This window comes from Coffea arabica, chromosome 10e (genome assembly GCF_036785885.1).
Source record: "Coffea arabica cultivar ET-39 chromosome 10e, Coffea Arabica ET-39 HiFi, whole genome shotgun sequence".
Lineage (NCBI taxonomy): Eukaryota > Viridiplantae > Streptophyta > Magnoliopsida > Gentianales > Rubiaceae > Coffea > Coffea arabica.
Genome location: NC_092328.1, coordinates 46,248,559 through 46,264,229, shown reverse-complemented (window position 1 = coordinate 46,264,229; position 15,671 = coordinate 46,248,559). Strand labels below are relative to the sequence as shown.

Here is a 15,671-nt window from a genome sequence, read left to right as displayed (position 1 = left end):
TTTACATATTAAGATTGCCGTGAGTATGTACAACTCCCCTTTGGAAATGCTATCCTTGATTTTAATGCTATGGGATTAAACGAACTATGGGATGTTAAGGTAATCAACTCCCCTTTGGTAATGCTATCCTTAACTTTAATCCCATAGTTTTGACAAATGTTTGGCCCCATTCATTTTCGGCGCAAGAAGTGATTACTTGAAATGTTGTTGAATATGTACATTACCATTTTGTTATCTCATACTTACATTAATTAGACTTCTAATAAAGTTCTAATAAGAAAGTGTCTTTGTTTTTGCAGATATCAAGTATTGTAGCCTGCATGGTATTCCGTAAGGAAGCTGTTGTCCAGTCGAATCGTCGAAAGAGAAAGAAAAAGAGAAAGAAAAAGAACTAATGAGCTTTTAGACTACCAGAAGATTAAAGTTTGCAATCGAAATATCAAACTTGTAGGAAGAAGTCCTTAGATTGCGAACATTGATGCAATGTATAGATTTTGAGTTGTTTGTATTAACTTTATGATTATGTTGCCTGTCAAAACGTACTTTTGATATATCGAGAATATGTCTTCTTGTTGTTCTCGACATATTTCATCATTGGTGTCTTGGATTTTTCAACTCTTTTGGTACCAAAATCAACATTAGTCATCTTGGCTCCCATTTTATTTCCAAATCCAAACATTTAACATTAGGGCCGTCAACAACTCCCAATGTTTCCTTAATTTGAATGAAGTGGTCAATATTAAGCGCATGATATTGGCCTATTGCAAAAGTTTAACAACGCCTTAAGAAGACACACAAGAAGGCAGGGATTAGCACTGTATATGCATCACGCCCTTATAAGCTAAGCTTAAGTAGTGACCTCCGGGGATTTGATGATTACAGCTTTGGTTTTCAGGGGTTGAATATTTTGTAGACCCAATCTAATGGAACTACAGAGATTGTAAGGTACTTTAAAAGGGTAATATTTGGGTTTGAGGGTCCTAATCTAAAACCCCTACTTGAAACTCAAAATACAAGAGCCAACCGTATATACATTACTTTTTTATGTCTAAAGTGCTTAAAGATTCGGTTGAAGTTGAATTAAGTCCAAAACTTCAAGTACTCACCAAAATGCTCCGCCGTGTGTATTTGGTTGTTTGAGTATGGTATACAACCTTGAGACAATCTGAGTGCAATTGGAAGAAGAAAATGATCCTTTGAGGCTATATAGCCAAATATAAAATATAAACTAAAAACTAGAACTAATTAACCAAATTGAGCTTCAACTTTATCAAAGCCACCTCAAATTTATCATACATCTTTGGTACTTCAACCCACGGTTTATGAAAGAAATATGATGTTTCACCATGTACTCTAGTAGTTAACACATAATTGATAGCAAGGCACACAAATTTTCTGTTTACCTTGAACTCCAATTCAAAGTCTTGACATCTTCGTTAAGAAAAAAAATATTACTGTTTCTAAGTACTATGATATATTGATCACATTCATACTCGATTGAGGCATTTATCATGCACAACTAGATGTTTATGTGCTGTGAGAATCTATCACCTAATTAATATATCACGAACCTCCAAATCTAAAGGCTTAACATCATTAAATTTAGTATTTAGATAGTGTAACTGAAACATATCTACTTAATAATCTATTTCCCCATTACATGTATGCACCTCATTTACCATGCATGTGAGGCCGTGCTGCTGCTTTTGACATACTTAATATCCTAAACACAATCATTTTTTTTTAAAAAAAAACACCCTCATAGACAAAACAAAATTGGGTAATCTGAATCCGTGACCTGAAGGAAACTTCAAATTAAAACATGAAGTCGGCTAATTCTTGAATTTATTTCATCATGACTCCTGCATATCGCAAGGTTAAATTGCACAATCATTTGACAGGACCCCGCCTTTCATTAACATTAGTTGAAGAATTTTCTCAACCAAGCTTCGTGCTAGCTTATGGTACTTAACAAGGGTTTTATTTGCTGCAAGAACCAATGATTTATACAGGGAAAAAAATAACTTACAAATCAAAAAATTTTCTCCAAGCGCAGCTAACAAGGGATGTTTCTTGAGTTGCGAGAGAAATCAACTTGAATTCAGACTAAGGCAGAAATCAACTTAAGTTTAGCCAAGTAAGTTCTAGTTGAATCAAGTTGTTGATGTGTCGCGACTTAGTTACATTTCAACAATTTGGTTCAATTCTAGATATAGATACAACATCCCTTCCCATTTTTTACCTTGGATAGTGGTACAAATATGACATACAAAATAATAATAAATTTGTCACCTTTGGGAAAAAAAAAAAAGGTGTACAAAGCAAAGCAAGGTACAAGATTATGCGAACAGTGAAGCCTGAACTTATCTCAAATTCTCACCAAGAAGCTAAAAGTAACAAAGTGAAGATTCAGTTCAACATAAGTACAAAACATCAAGAACTTGTCTCACAAAGCCACCTAACTTTAACGCATACAACTTGGCTTTTTCTTCATGGGATAGTACAAAAACGTTTCCTCAATTCTGAAGTCGCGTACAAACAGATAACCACAACGTATTTCCTCACTGAAAAGCCCAGAAAGCATTCATTTTCACAATTTTCTTGGCCTCAGAAATGGAGAAACCATCAGCAGCTTCAGCAGGGGGAAATAACGATAATCGAGGAAAAAGGGCCCCTGTTGAAGTCCCTTGTGGATGTAGATTTGACCCAACCGATGAAGAATTGATGGTTTATCTGAGGAACAAAATTATGGGTGGTCGCGATGATTTGCCTGACTATATTTCCACCGCTGATGTTTTCGGAACAAGCCCTAATCAGCTCCCATTTGGTAATTCTATCCTTAACTTTAATTGGTTGATAAGAAACTTCAATTTTCAGTTTTTTCCTTTCATCTGGAATTTTGGTTGCGATTCTTCAATTGCATGTCCGTAATTTTGAGGGGATTTAACGAAATTTGTTTGGAGCCGTGTAATTCTGTCAGCGTGGATTAAGTTTGAATTTCTTCTTTATTTTCTTTTTTATTTTTTAGTGTTTTTTCAGCATGCATGTTGGTTTAATCAGAGCGAATAATTTTGTGAAATTTTTTTTGGTTCTACCTTGTGATTGGATTAGACTTGATTCCGGATTCTGCAAGTATGAATTTTAGAATGGGGGCTGTAAAAATGACTTTTCTTCGCCGAGGCACTCCTCGTTGAGTGAATTGAGTGAGTTGGTTTGCATATGCTGAAATCAGTCCCTCTCTCTACCTCTTCCCAATCTGGTAGGCGGATGGCTCGAGGTTGATTCTTCAACTGCTCAAGCTACTCATACGCCCCTACTGATATATTTTTACATCCCATGGTTTCGAAAAATCATCTTGCCCATTCATCTTTGGCGCAAGAGCGCTTGATCAGTGAAGAGTGCATCATGATCTGTGGCCGCCTGGCTGATGGGGGCGGCTCCTTCAAACTCTACAAACCTGAGGAAAGGCTGCACAGCAGTAGTAGGGGAGTTGTAATTGGCTGAAAGAGTGTGAGGGCATGGGTTTGACTGAATTTGTGGTAAAATACATCAATTTGAGCTGCAAATGTTTTTTTGTCAAAACTTCGTTGTTTGGTTCCCAAAATGAATTGAAAAAACAAAAGGATACATTGTTAAATCTCCTTGCATTACACCTATGTACGACTCAGCAAACATGATTTGGTTTATTAAATGTTATTATCTCTTTTGTACAATGTCTAAAGGTCGATTCTAGATCACAGTTCATTATTATTGTAGTTATTATTAGTAAACGTCATTCTCTTTCCGATCTATCACTTGCTGATTGGTAGCCATCCTCTACTTATTCCAATAATACTTTTGAATTAACTCTTCTTAGACCGTTTAAATAATAAGCTAGACTAAAGCGTTAACGAACAGCTTCAAAAAAAAAAAAAGTGTTAGAGAGAACTTCCTATGTAAGTTCTATCTCTTCTTTCCTTAAGGGCAGGTAACATCTGTCTTTTACTTTCGTAAGCACTCTCTTTGCCATCTTTGTTGGATTTCTAATTATCATCAGCATCTGTCGATTGTTTCGATGTTTAGACATTTCCCATATCTACCTGGTTATTAGTTTTGCATCCAACAGATCATGTTCTTAATAATTATATTAATGGTCATTTCAAGTTAACGTAGTTAGCTGTTAACCATTTCCAAAGCTTTTTTTTTTTTTGGATAATTTGTAGATAGGTGCGAGTATAGTGCTGGAAAGAAATGGTTTTTTTATACCGTAGGGCAAAATGACGATGTGTTCACTGGAGATGGTTATTGGACCCCTACATCTGAAGAAGCTATCTGCATTGATGGTCAAGTAGATGGTTACAAGAAAGAATTCACGTACTATTGTGGAACGGAACATCCTGGGAATAGAACCAATTGGTACATACACCAATTCAGGCTAAATCCAGACGTGTATGGAGCAAGTGCAGTTGGCAATAATCTTGACTATAAGGTAATCAATTTCCTCTTATGTAAAAAACTATTTACTTCGTCATATTGCTATGAATATGTACATTACCATTTTGTTATCTCAAACTTACTTTAATTAAACTTATAATAAAGTTCTAATAAAAAAGTGTCTTTGTTTTTCAGATATCAAGTGTTGTAGCCTGCATGGTATTCCGTAAGGAAGCCGTAGTGCAATCGAATCGCAGAAAGATAAAAAGAAAGAGAAAGAACTAGTGAGCTTTTAGGCGACCAGAAGATCAGAGCTTGTAATCGAAACATCGAACTGGTAGGAAGAGGTGATGAAATTCAAGCTTTGCAGAATCAAGTTCCCTAGATTGCAAACATTCATGCAATGTATAGATTTTGGGTTGTTTGTATTAACTTTATGATTATGTTGCCTATCTTTCACATCAAAACGTATTTTTGATATGTCTTCTAGTTGTTTTCAACATATTTCTTCGTCGTTGTTTTGGATTTTTTGACTCTTTTGGTACCAAAATCAACAATTGTCATCTTTGCTTCCATTTTATTTCCAAATCCAAAAATTCAACATTAGGGCCATCAACAACTCCCAATGTTTCTTAATTTGAATGAAGTGTCAATCTTAAGCGTACGATATTGGCCTATAACAACGCCTTCAGAAGACTTACAAGAAGGCAGGGATTAGCACTGTATATGCATTTCCGGGGATTTGACGATTACAGGTTTGGTTTTCAGGGTTTGAATATTTTCTAGACCGAATCTAATATAACGGAAGAGATTGTAAGGTACTTTAAAAGGGTAATATTTGGGTTTAAAGGTCCTAATCTAAAACCCCTACTTGAAACTCAAAATACAACAAAGAACAGTATATACATTACTTTTCCATGTCTAAAGTATTTGTGATGGCTCAAGCCTTAAAGCTTCTAAAATTATACATAGAATTCTTAACACAAGTATGAGATTGATGAACAAAAATGAGAAATCTAAATCTCATCTGGAAACTGAATATGGCATAACCTTGGTATGAAACTATACAGCAACTCAATTGTATAGAGGAATTGTTGGTGAGGTAAATATAACTATTTTGACTTATAAAGTTAAACATTCAGCTTTTCAAAAATTTCAAGACAAAGCATGCTTATATTTTCAGCAACATTTTGAGTAATCACTTCTTTTCTTTTTGTAGAAAAGAATAACTACAATTTAAGAATGGTTAAATAACAATATCAAGGAGTATTACTAAGTTTCTTAAAATGATAAAATTATAGATTTATTTCTACAAAAATTTTGGTTGAGGAAAAGGCCACAAGAACTCCAATAAATTATGTTTTAGATATACGAATGGTAAAGAAAAAACCACCTATGAACTTTAAAATTAAAATACAAGGTACGCAATTTCTTTTCTTTTCATTTTCCTTTTTTTTTGTGGAAAAATGCACCTAGTCTTTTTGTTTTTTAGATTGAACACTTTGGTGATAAGCAAAGAGAGATCTTACAAAGGTTCAGAGCACCAGCAAATGCACATATTCTTATTAGTGAATGTAGGCATCCATATCTTGGATCCGGCCTGATTTTGATGGTCTGAAAAATTCGTTTGACAAATTATTGCATATGTAGTAAGATGTGTATTAGGATTGTAACCATGTTAGTCATTGACATATTAGTTATTCAGTTTTCACTTAATAATTTATATTTATTTGAATTAACTGTATTTATTTGAAAAAATAATTTGTATTAACACTTTCATTGTAGGGGTTACACATGTTATATATACAGAATTTCGATTTCAAATTCAAATTATTATTGGTTGTCATGTATCTCAAGTTAATAGTGTATAAAGATTAATTTTAAAAAGAATTATTTTTAGACTGAATATTAAATTTACAAATAAAAAGAAAAAGAGAAAGCTATTAATTGACATTCATTACCACTTCCCCGCGAGAAGAAGGTTACAAAACTGCTTAAAGATTCGGTTGAACATAAGTCCAAAACTTCAAGCACTTACCAAAATGCAACACTGCGTGTTCTTGGCTTCTTCTTGCAAATATTTTTGTAACTGAAGCTTCCTGTTCTTTTCCTCCATTCATCTCTACCTCGAGAGAAAACTCACTTTTAATTTCTTCTTCTTCAACTCACAAAAAGTAATGGCCAATCCAGCTCCAGCACCAGCTGGAGGTAATGATGGTGGCAATGGGAACTTAGCTGATTTTGGGGTCTACTTTGACCCTACTGATGCTGAACTGCTTGGTTTCTCGACGAATAAAATCCTGAGTCGACATGAATATTTTCAGGACCTCATTCCCACAGCTAATGTTATTTGGAATTGACCTTGATCTACTCGCATTTGGTAATATGAACTTTTTCCCTTTTTTTGTATCCGTAAATTAACATGCAGTTCTTGTTTGGGGGTTTTACTCATTTTCAGGGTTTTTAATTCTGATCATTGGGTTGCATGTCTATTATTTTAGTGGCATCTCATATCTTGAGAACTTGTTTGAAAGCTTACAAGGTTCTTTACGAGCAATATGTGATTTAAGTCAATTATTTTGATTCTTGATGTTTTTTCTTTGGCATGCATGTTGATATAAATCAACTATTTTAGGCTTAATTAAACTTTTAATTATGATTGCCTCCTAGCTGTGTATAAGAATCCTGGTCATATAAATACAATACTAAATGATTAAATTTGTGCTCTTGAATCCCTTTTCCTTTAGGGTTTGGTTTAAGAATTGGAGTTTTCTTTATTTTTTTTTCTTTAAAAATATTTCTGTTTGTTTATTTCCATTATACCGGCCTCCTTGGACTAGTTAGCTTGTGATTTGTTTTGGAAAACTTGTATTTTTTGTGTGGTAAGATGCATCGTTTGATTGTAAAACTAAAACCCCCTTTTTTTCAAATAGTCCAGCTGGTCAAGTTTTCCTGTAGATTTCATTTGTGTTGATGTTGATTGAAGCATGCAATGTTTTTTCTTTTTTTTTTTTAAATTAGTTATTGTGATCTCTCGACCAAATCTTTTATTTATGTATTTTTAGCACTCTTTTGTTGATGTACTACAGGACGCACATCAGGACTTAGGACAGCTATGTTCCACCTATTGCTGACACATTCACATAGTATTCTTGTAATCCGGCTACACAAGTCTAAGAGGATAAGTATTTGTCAAGATGGAGCAAGAAAAGAAGTTCTAAGTCTAATCCAAAAGCCCTGAAAGTAAGGTTAAAAGTCTATAAGAACGCTGAGAGGATATTTACTATCAAGATCGAGTGGTATTCGGCTGTTGAATCTGATAGATCAGTTCAGAAGTGTATGGATGGGCATGTATATCAGATCATTGCCAGTTAGGTAACAATCTATATTTTGTGGTCTGATTATTTTACTGTTTTTATCTCTAGCTTTTCTTTAGGCAGTCTCTATGTTTTTTCTTTGTCTTTTTGGGGGTTAGTTAGAATTATCTATATGTCTTTGTGAAGGGTTTGCTGGATTAGGATTGCATAAAATTAGGGTCAAAATATTGGAGAGACTTACTATGTTCTGCAAGAACGGAGATTATCTGATTGGTAATTGGGAAGTCTAAAAATCTTTCTTACACCAAATGAGATTTTAGTCTAGTAGATTTCCAGTCACTTATATCTAGTTGGAAAAAGAAAAAACATTGGCATTTTCCTTTTAAGCTTCTTATCTCCTGGCACAGTGTTACAGAACACATAGCTTTACAACATCAGAGCTCAAAGATAGCTTGAGGCTGGAGAAGTTTAAGACACAAGTATCTCATCTGTCTTCAAATCTCTTTTCCTCTTTGTAAGGTTGGAGACTCAAATTCTTTATCTGAAACATCATTCTGTTGCAATTGTTTTTCTTATTTACTTAATTTCTATGTTCTCCTTTGTTTCATTCTCTGTGGATTGACTCCTAGGTCACATTTTTAGAAACCTAATAACAGCTATGAAGCATGAACAGTCACTTTGTTTGTTGAAACTTCTTACCAGCGGAGATGTTCTAGATCATACATGGTAACCAATCTCCAAATCTTTCAAATTTGTCCTGGATTTTACTCTTCCTTAAATTTAGTGGACTCAACTAGAGCCCGTAATAGCTCCAACAAGTATTAGAGATCAATTTTAATGTAACATCTAATCTAATTTTTTCTTGAAGATTTCTTCTTTGCCTTATTTTATGCGTGTTCTTCATTAACTACATTTCATCTTTAGGTTTTTTCCAGCTGTTTATCTTTCTTTGTTAATCAAGCTTCAGCATGTGATTCTTGTTGCACTCCGGGAAGGGAATGATTTTCTGCGAGGACCGTAGCTCTGCAGGAAATATGCTTCAGCTGCGATTGAGGAATAAAATGTAAGAAAAACTTTAAAAGCCCTACAGTCTGATGATCAGTCTCCTGAAAGGTGGCAAGATGATGCTTTGTGTCATTCTTATAACCTCACTTTCTGCTTCCCTTTTTGATCAATTGCTGCAACGTGAGAAAGGGAAGAAACATAGCACATGCTACTTTGTAGAAAGAAAAGTACTAAGAGATATCTTTGGACTATCATAATTAGCTTATGGAGCATCTTGCTCAACTTCACAATTATCTTACATGTTTCATATTTTCTTGGCCATTGAGTTTTCTTGATAATTTACCATTTGAAAGGGATCACATAGGTGGAGTGAGCACCAACTTTGTAACTTTGGCAGTTCCTAAACTCTATATATCAGTGTGCTACATAATTTGGCCTTTCTTTCTTCTTCTAAAACCAATAACAAATTACTTGTTACGAAAAAGAAATATTGAAGCAAATTGGCTTGAACATGTTTGACTAATCATAGATATTCTTTGATCAATGAAAGTTCATGCACTTTGTTATTCATCTGCCGTGCGGGTGTTCGTTTTTATTTTTGCCACTTTTTTCTTTTATTTGTGCAGATAATTTTAGGTATGGTAACGTGAAAAGATGGTTTTCTTACACCATGAAGCCAGCAAACAGTAATCTGTTTAATGGAGATGCTTACTGAGGCCCTAAATCAAAACTGGAAATCCGTGTTCGTGGCATGGTGGAAGGCTGCAAAAAAGAGTTCATATACTATCGTGGAATGCAACTTGAGGGAAAAGAACGGACTGTGCATGCAAAGATATAGTGTAAACCCCACATTTTATGCAGCAACTGCAGTGGATGATCAAATTAAACATATGCTTATCCTCTTCCATGACTTGATGTTTCTTTTTCTATGTCAAATTAGTTCCCTTATATCCAAATTCCAATAAGAAAATGTTTTTGTACTTCTGCCTTTTCCTTTGACTCGAACTTACCTTCAAAGTTGTGCTATATTCTCATAATTAATGGCATTGTCTTTCTTCTTACAGATAGCACAACTTGTGCAGTGCAAGATATTCAAAGGACGACTCCACCCACTCAAAGCAACGGAAACAATAGAAGAAGTCGAGAGCTCTGGGACACCAGATGATCAACCATGGAGATTCTGTAAGGGGATGTTGTTTGTAACGGATGAACCTCAAACCTTTTAGCATAAAACTCCTTTGACTAAGAACCATCATGTAAGTTTTTAGCTGTTAGCGTTGCTTGTCCTACCCTGTGCATCACAACATACAGTGGATATATCCTTACGAAGGTCTTATATTAAAAGGTATGCTGCAGAATGGCAACAATAATGCTATTCTTAGAAAGCAATTGACATGGTTTCTCCTGCCTTTTGTTGCATTAATGCAGTGCTTTTTTCCTGCTGTTTTCAGTTTTAATGTGGCCTTGTCCAATTCTGTCTTGGCAATTTCTCTGCTCTTAATTGCCCTTTCTATCTACCATATATTGATGCTTCATGCAGTTAAACTGCAGATATTGCCGCCCAATATTCCCTTAACAGCAGTGATTGTTAGGGAATACTTTATAGTTTCAAGATTTTGGATGATAACTGACCCTGTAGCACATCAGAGTCTCAACTGATTGTCGATATTTTGCTTTTTTCATTGCCTTCACATATACAAAGGTATTGTTGACTTCTACAGTAACTATTATAACCATCTCTACCTACCTTATCCTTTTATCAGCTAGGGAGCTAGTGTTATGTTTCGATCTTGGTATAGTTTTCCATTCTTGAACTCTTTAGTATTTTTCACTACATTCAAACACAGAAAGGTCTTGTTAGTTTCTCTAATGACCATTAAGTGTCCATAATTCATCGTTAGTGCTACTCAAAAGCTTCTTGTTTAAGGCAAGGTGGGAGGAATAGGGGAACGAATGAACAAGTTATTTTGTATTTCTAGTTTGGTATTATCTATCTATTATTTAATCCAATGTTTGATTAAAATTTAGGACTGTCAATAGGGTTAGGATGACTCGAAATTATCTCATTTGGCCTGAAAGAAAATGGGCTAAACCTATTATAATTCTAAATAAATCAGAGTTTGGGCCTATATTTGAAGCCCAATCAAAAAGTGAGCCAAATTTGGGCTACACAGAATTAGTTCGATTAAAACCCAACCCATTATATATATATATATATATATATATATAGCTATAAATGTAGTATTTTTAAACATGTAATGTATAATTAGACTATTAGTAATCAGTGGAAAAGGAATTAGATTCATTAGATGGATATATTTTTCATGTTTTATTATTATTTTTCATGTATTTTAAAAGAATTAGATACAATTATTGTTAGAAAATTTTGGTTTATGTATTTTTGATGAACTTATTATTGGTGTATGTGTAGTTTTAATGTTGGAGATTTCAAATTAACTTTACTACTAAATGATTATAGTAATTATACTAAGAAAACTAAAAAATAATAAGTGTTTTGGCCTAATTCCAATTTAATCTTAAAATCTGAATGTATTGTGAGTCAAGCACGAGTTTTATATATATTAGCTCGAAATTTATGACCCTAAACCTGAATATCTTACTAACTAGATGAATCAAATCTGAGTTTATTAAAATCCGACTCAGATGACTCAATTGATTGACGGTAATAGATTAAATTAATGCTTTTATATCACCTTGTGATGATGGGTTTTCCTACTTCTTAAGTACATTGCACGTTTTGCCTTCTCTATGTTCATCAATTCCCAGCTTATTGCACTTCCACTGCCCTTTTGGATTTTGGCTAGTAGTGTTTTTGTTCTTCATTCTACAACTATTAGCACTTCACTGACTAGTAATCTTTGGTGGCTGATATTTGGTATTCTCAACAAAAACTTTTGTGCAGTTATAGTGTATTTTTCTTATTCTTTTCTTTTCCTTTTTTTTTTGGGCAATTATACTATCATATGGCCATGGTCACAAATAGACACAGCACCTCTTTCGATGCAGTTGGGATCCTCTGTGCCATTGCTCGGTGCCAAATCCAGTGTCAATCCCACTTATCACGTGTTGATAGAAGAAATTTAAATAAACAACACATGACAAATTAAATAAATATAGAAGTGGCGCTAAATTACCACTGGAAAAGTGGCACTGAGGATCCATGTGCTTTCGATGGGGTTTTCCGTCGCTTATACTCTCCCTCCCCCTAGACTAGGTTAAAGTAAATTACACAGCTATTATCGTTGCGACAAAAAAAAAAAAAAAAACACAAATAGATACAGCAAACAAAAAGCCTTTCTTCTTTTAAAAGAGATGCAAAACCAATATAAAATGTCATCATGGGGAATTTTCTTAAATGACGGATGCTTGCAGTATATATCTAACATCCGATGAAGAAAATTCCCAATGATGGCATTTTATATTGGTTTTGCATCTCTTTTAAAAGAAGAAAGGCATTTTTGTTTGCTGTGTCCATCATGATCAGAAATTATTCCTTCTGCTTCTACTCTGAGACAGAGTCTCATTGGACAAGCTTTATGTGCTGCAAGCACATATGGTTTACACTGATCGTCCACCTTCTGTGCGTTCCATAAATAGCTTGAAGCCATTTTTCCGAGGTTATATCTAGTAGTGTTCAAATCAACATGGTCAAGAAAGCTTTTCAGATGGCTCATTCCATTCTTCTTCTTTTTGGTTCCTATTACGAAAAAGAGTTGCTAGGCACTGAAAATCCTACTGGGGATAAGTAAATTATTGTAAAACCTGGACCAAAATCATTATTGATGAAATGCCCCACAATGTTAAGCTCATTTTCTGTCAAAGTTTTGGCATAAATGCTGTTCTCAGGACCATCCATGCACCATTCTTGCTCAAATTTATGACATGGAAAACATTTGATTCTTGATAAGAAGGAAAAAAATACTCAAAATCTTGACGACTGTTTTGGCTGCTCCTTCACTCGTGCAGTCTTTCTTGTCAAGCGATACAGTAAAATGGAGCTTAAAAACAACTATAGATAAATAATCCTCAGCAATTATTTGGCGTTCTATAACGAAGGGAGGGAATGACAGGGGACTTGCGAATCAATCACTATCACAATGATGGCATATGATCGTTGCATGAGTAATTACAGAGCAAGTACTAAAATAACCTCATAAAGGGTTGCATGAGCTTTTTTTTTTTTTTTTTTTATTTTATTTTTATTGTCTCCGAATGGCTCCTCAAGTCTTAAGGCAGAACAGCAGCCATTAGAATATAGATGTGGCTGAATTTTAATGGAATTAACCTCATCTACCTTTTCTCTCAAAAAAAAAAAAAGGTAGAACAGAATTATTTTGGGGCAAAGAACCTAAGAGCCCTTAATCTATTGACATTGGTAAATTTTTTATCTGCATCTTTTTTTTTTAGTGAAACCTCCAACTTACACTCCCTCCTCCTATACTACTCAACACATCCCTCTCTCCATCTGGCCTGCATCTGTTATTATTTTCAACAATATCAATTGTTGGCATATTATATGAAGGCTCAAAAGTAGAATTTTCATATAATTATTTAGCAGTGTTTTAATAAGTTAAGATTTTAGTAATTCTATTGGAGAGTCAAGTTATGGTAGTTTTATTATTTCAAAATTAGTATTTTATTAGAAAATTTTTTATGGTTATAAGACTTGTTTACCAAATTACGTGATTTATAAATATGGAGTCATATATTATTGTAATCGGTTGAAAAGAGTGAAGGATTAATAGCCTTTTTATTGTATGTGATTCATGATATATTGTTGATTTATTCCCCTTTCCCCCACACATATTTTTTTATGTGTGTAAATTGCCTTCCCATACACGTTTGTTCTATAAAATTTATCTCCTACAGATTTTGGTATAATCTTTGGGTTCTAGATCAATGATCTACTAGAACCATGGTAACTATAACTACTTAATAAAATATATGCTAAACTTGTAAAGACCAGTATTAATTTTCTGATTTCCTTATTCCTCAATTTTCACTCTGTCCACAAGACTACCATAACAATTCCACTGTTTTGCAAGGCGACCACTCACATAGAATAAACACTCACAAAACATAGAAGCTGAACAGTATTTTTAAGACCCAACTCAAGGGATAGAAATATTAGTTAGATAAGCATGAATTCCATAGACTTTCATATCCTCTTCTTACTCCTTCTCCCTTATAGGTCTTAATGTTGCCCTTGAATCAAATATATATATATATATAGGCCAAAAAAAAAAAAAACAAAGAAGAGTTAGAAATCATAAGACTTTGTTTTCCTTGGAAGAAACTGGTGACCTAGTGCTTGTTAAATTGTTAAATAGATGGAGCCGCCCATACAGAATGATTACAGATTGGCATGGGGCCAACTTGAATATGAGGAAAGTATCAACTGAATAATATTTGATGGAAACAACAAAACAACAAATCCATGTCGGTCACTTAATGTATTTTGTGCAGGGTACATTGGCAAAGGGATCATTCGTGTGTGTGTGTGTGTGTGTATAGAGAGAAGTAGATAGATGGATCATTCGTGTGTGTGTGTGTGTGTGTGTATAGAGAGAAGTAGATAGATGCCCTGAATTAATATGTCCACATCAAAATGCTGGTGAGGAGATTGAGTTTAGTGTTATGTGAAAGCAAAAATCTTATCATAAATTCGCAGTAGATAACTGGAGAGAACATGTTGAGCTGCAGCCATATTCATGGTCATCAATTTCCTTGCCCCACCTTCCATTACATTACTGAAAGTTTACCATTCTTGGAAGGAGTTCAAATTACTCCTTTAACCATGCTCAAATGTGGTTGATACTTCTACTTCAAACTCAGTTGTGAGGCACATGGGAGTTAGTTTCATCTGGTTTTACCCATATTAGAAGTCTTTAATCCAATCATTTAACAGTTGTTTGGTCAGTTTTTGCAAATGTGCCTTTAAAAATAAGAATGACCAACTTATTTTTTAGTTAATCTTAGATGATGATTAAAGTAAGGGGATGAATGAGAGTCCAAAAATATGTGAGTGTGGCTTATATATAAAATTTTGTGCTACTTTAGAGGACCAAAATGGAACTCTCTCAACGTTCATATGCTAATTAATCACAGTTGATACTAAAAGTATTGATACTCAGCTTACCCAAAAAAAAAGGGCTAAATATTCATATGTTTAGCCATACTGGATTATCTCCTAGGTTTTTTGTTTTTTTTTTTGGGTTCAGAATATATGCCAGAAGTTTATCTCCAACCAACCCAATCCCAGAAGATGTAAATAAATGAAGTTTCTTAGGTACGTTTGTGTATGGGAGAAGAATGGGCTTCACCTTTTAGGGAATGGTTCCCCGTTGGAAGATAATTGGATTCAATGTCTCATGACACAGGCAACTTTGTCCCAGTAAAGCAGATTTTGAGACCTTACCAACAATTATGATGAGAAAAAGGTGTGGTGCCCTACACAAGTTGAGGTGGTGGTGGTGGTGGTGGTGGTGATGGTGGTTTGTCTCTCTCATTAGTTGTACAATTAGACATTTCAACTTTGGAAAACCAAACCAATTAGCTTAAAACTTCCAAAAGTTTCAAGAATCCTTGAATGATTGCCCAACCAATAATCCAAACTTAGTGGGAATTGCTAAAACAGACATCCAAATTGGGTACATCTAACGTGCATGGATGTGATGATTGTGTAATCAAGCTCAAGTCTCAAACATGGGGTGCTTAAAGTGCATTTATACTCTTCCTTTCTGCAATGATTAGCTGATTACTAGACACAAAGAAAGCTACACTTGTACTTCCTAAGAAAACCCCAAATTTACTATAATTGCTCAAGTATAGAAAGAATTTCACTGCAATGACATCAATTTCCTGATCATCCAAGTTTCTTTGAGACCTGGAATTATAAAGAAAAGGGATAATAAG

At 34.3% G+C, this 15,671-nt stretch overlaps 1 protein-coding gene and 2 long non-coding RNA genes across 4 annotated transcripts; all 3 read left to right on the top strand.

Moving 5' to 3' along the window:
- The first annotated feature begins 2,364 nt into the window (after positions 1-2,364).
- Positions 2,365-4,893, top strand: LOC113711109 (NAC domain-containing protein 41). 2 transcript variants are annotated; one of them, XM_027234269.2, is made up of 3 exons: positions 2,365-2,827; positions 4,251-4,468; positions 4,609-4,893. In XM_027234269.2, the coding sequence occupies exons 1-3, from the start codon at positions 2,614-2,616 to the stop codon at positions 4,696-4,698; spliced, it is 522 nt and encodes a 173-aa protein (XP_027090070.1). In that variant the 5' UTR covers positions 2,365-2,613; the 3' UTR covers positions 4,699-4,893. The 2 variants fall into 2 exon arrangements, with proteins under 2 accessions (XP_027090070.1, XP_027090069.1); XM_027234268.2 differs by having other exon boundaries at positions 2,373-2,827; positions 4,203-4,468.
- A 1,518-nt stretch (positions 4,894-6,411) lies between these two features.
- LOC140015396 (uncharacterized) lies at positions 6,412-8,648 on the top strand. The gene is made up of 3 exons (XR_011822044.1): positions 6,412-6,793; positions 7,503-7,788; positions 8,138-8,648. It is a non-coding gene; the product is annotated as an uncharacterized lncRNA (long non-coding RNA).
- Positions 8,649-8,816: 168 nt separating this feature from the next.
- Positions 8,817-10,192, top strand: LOC113711945 (uncharacterized). The gene is made up of 2 exons (XR_011822045.1): positions 8,817-9,574; positions 9,800-10,192. It is a non-coding gene; the product is annotated as an uncharacterized lncRNA (long non-coding RNA).
- Positions 10,193-15,671: the final 5,479 nt, after the last annotated feature.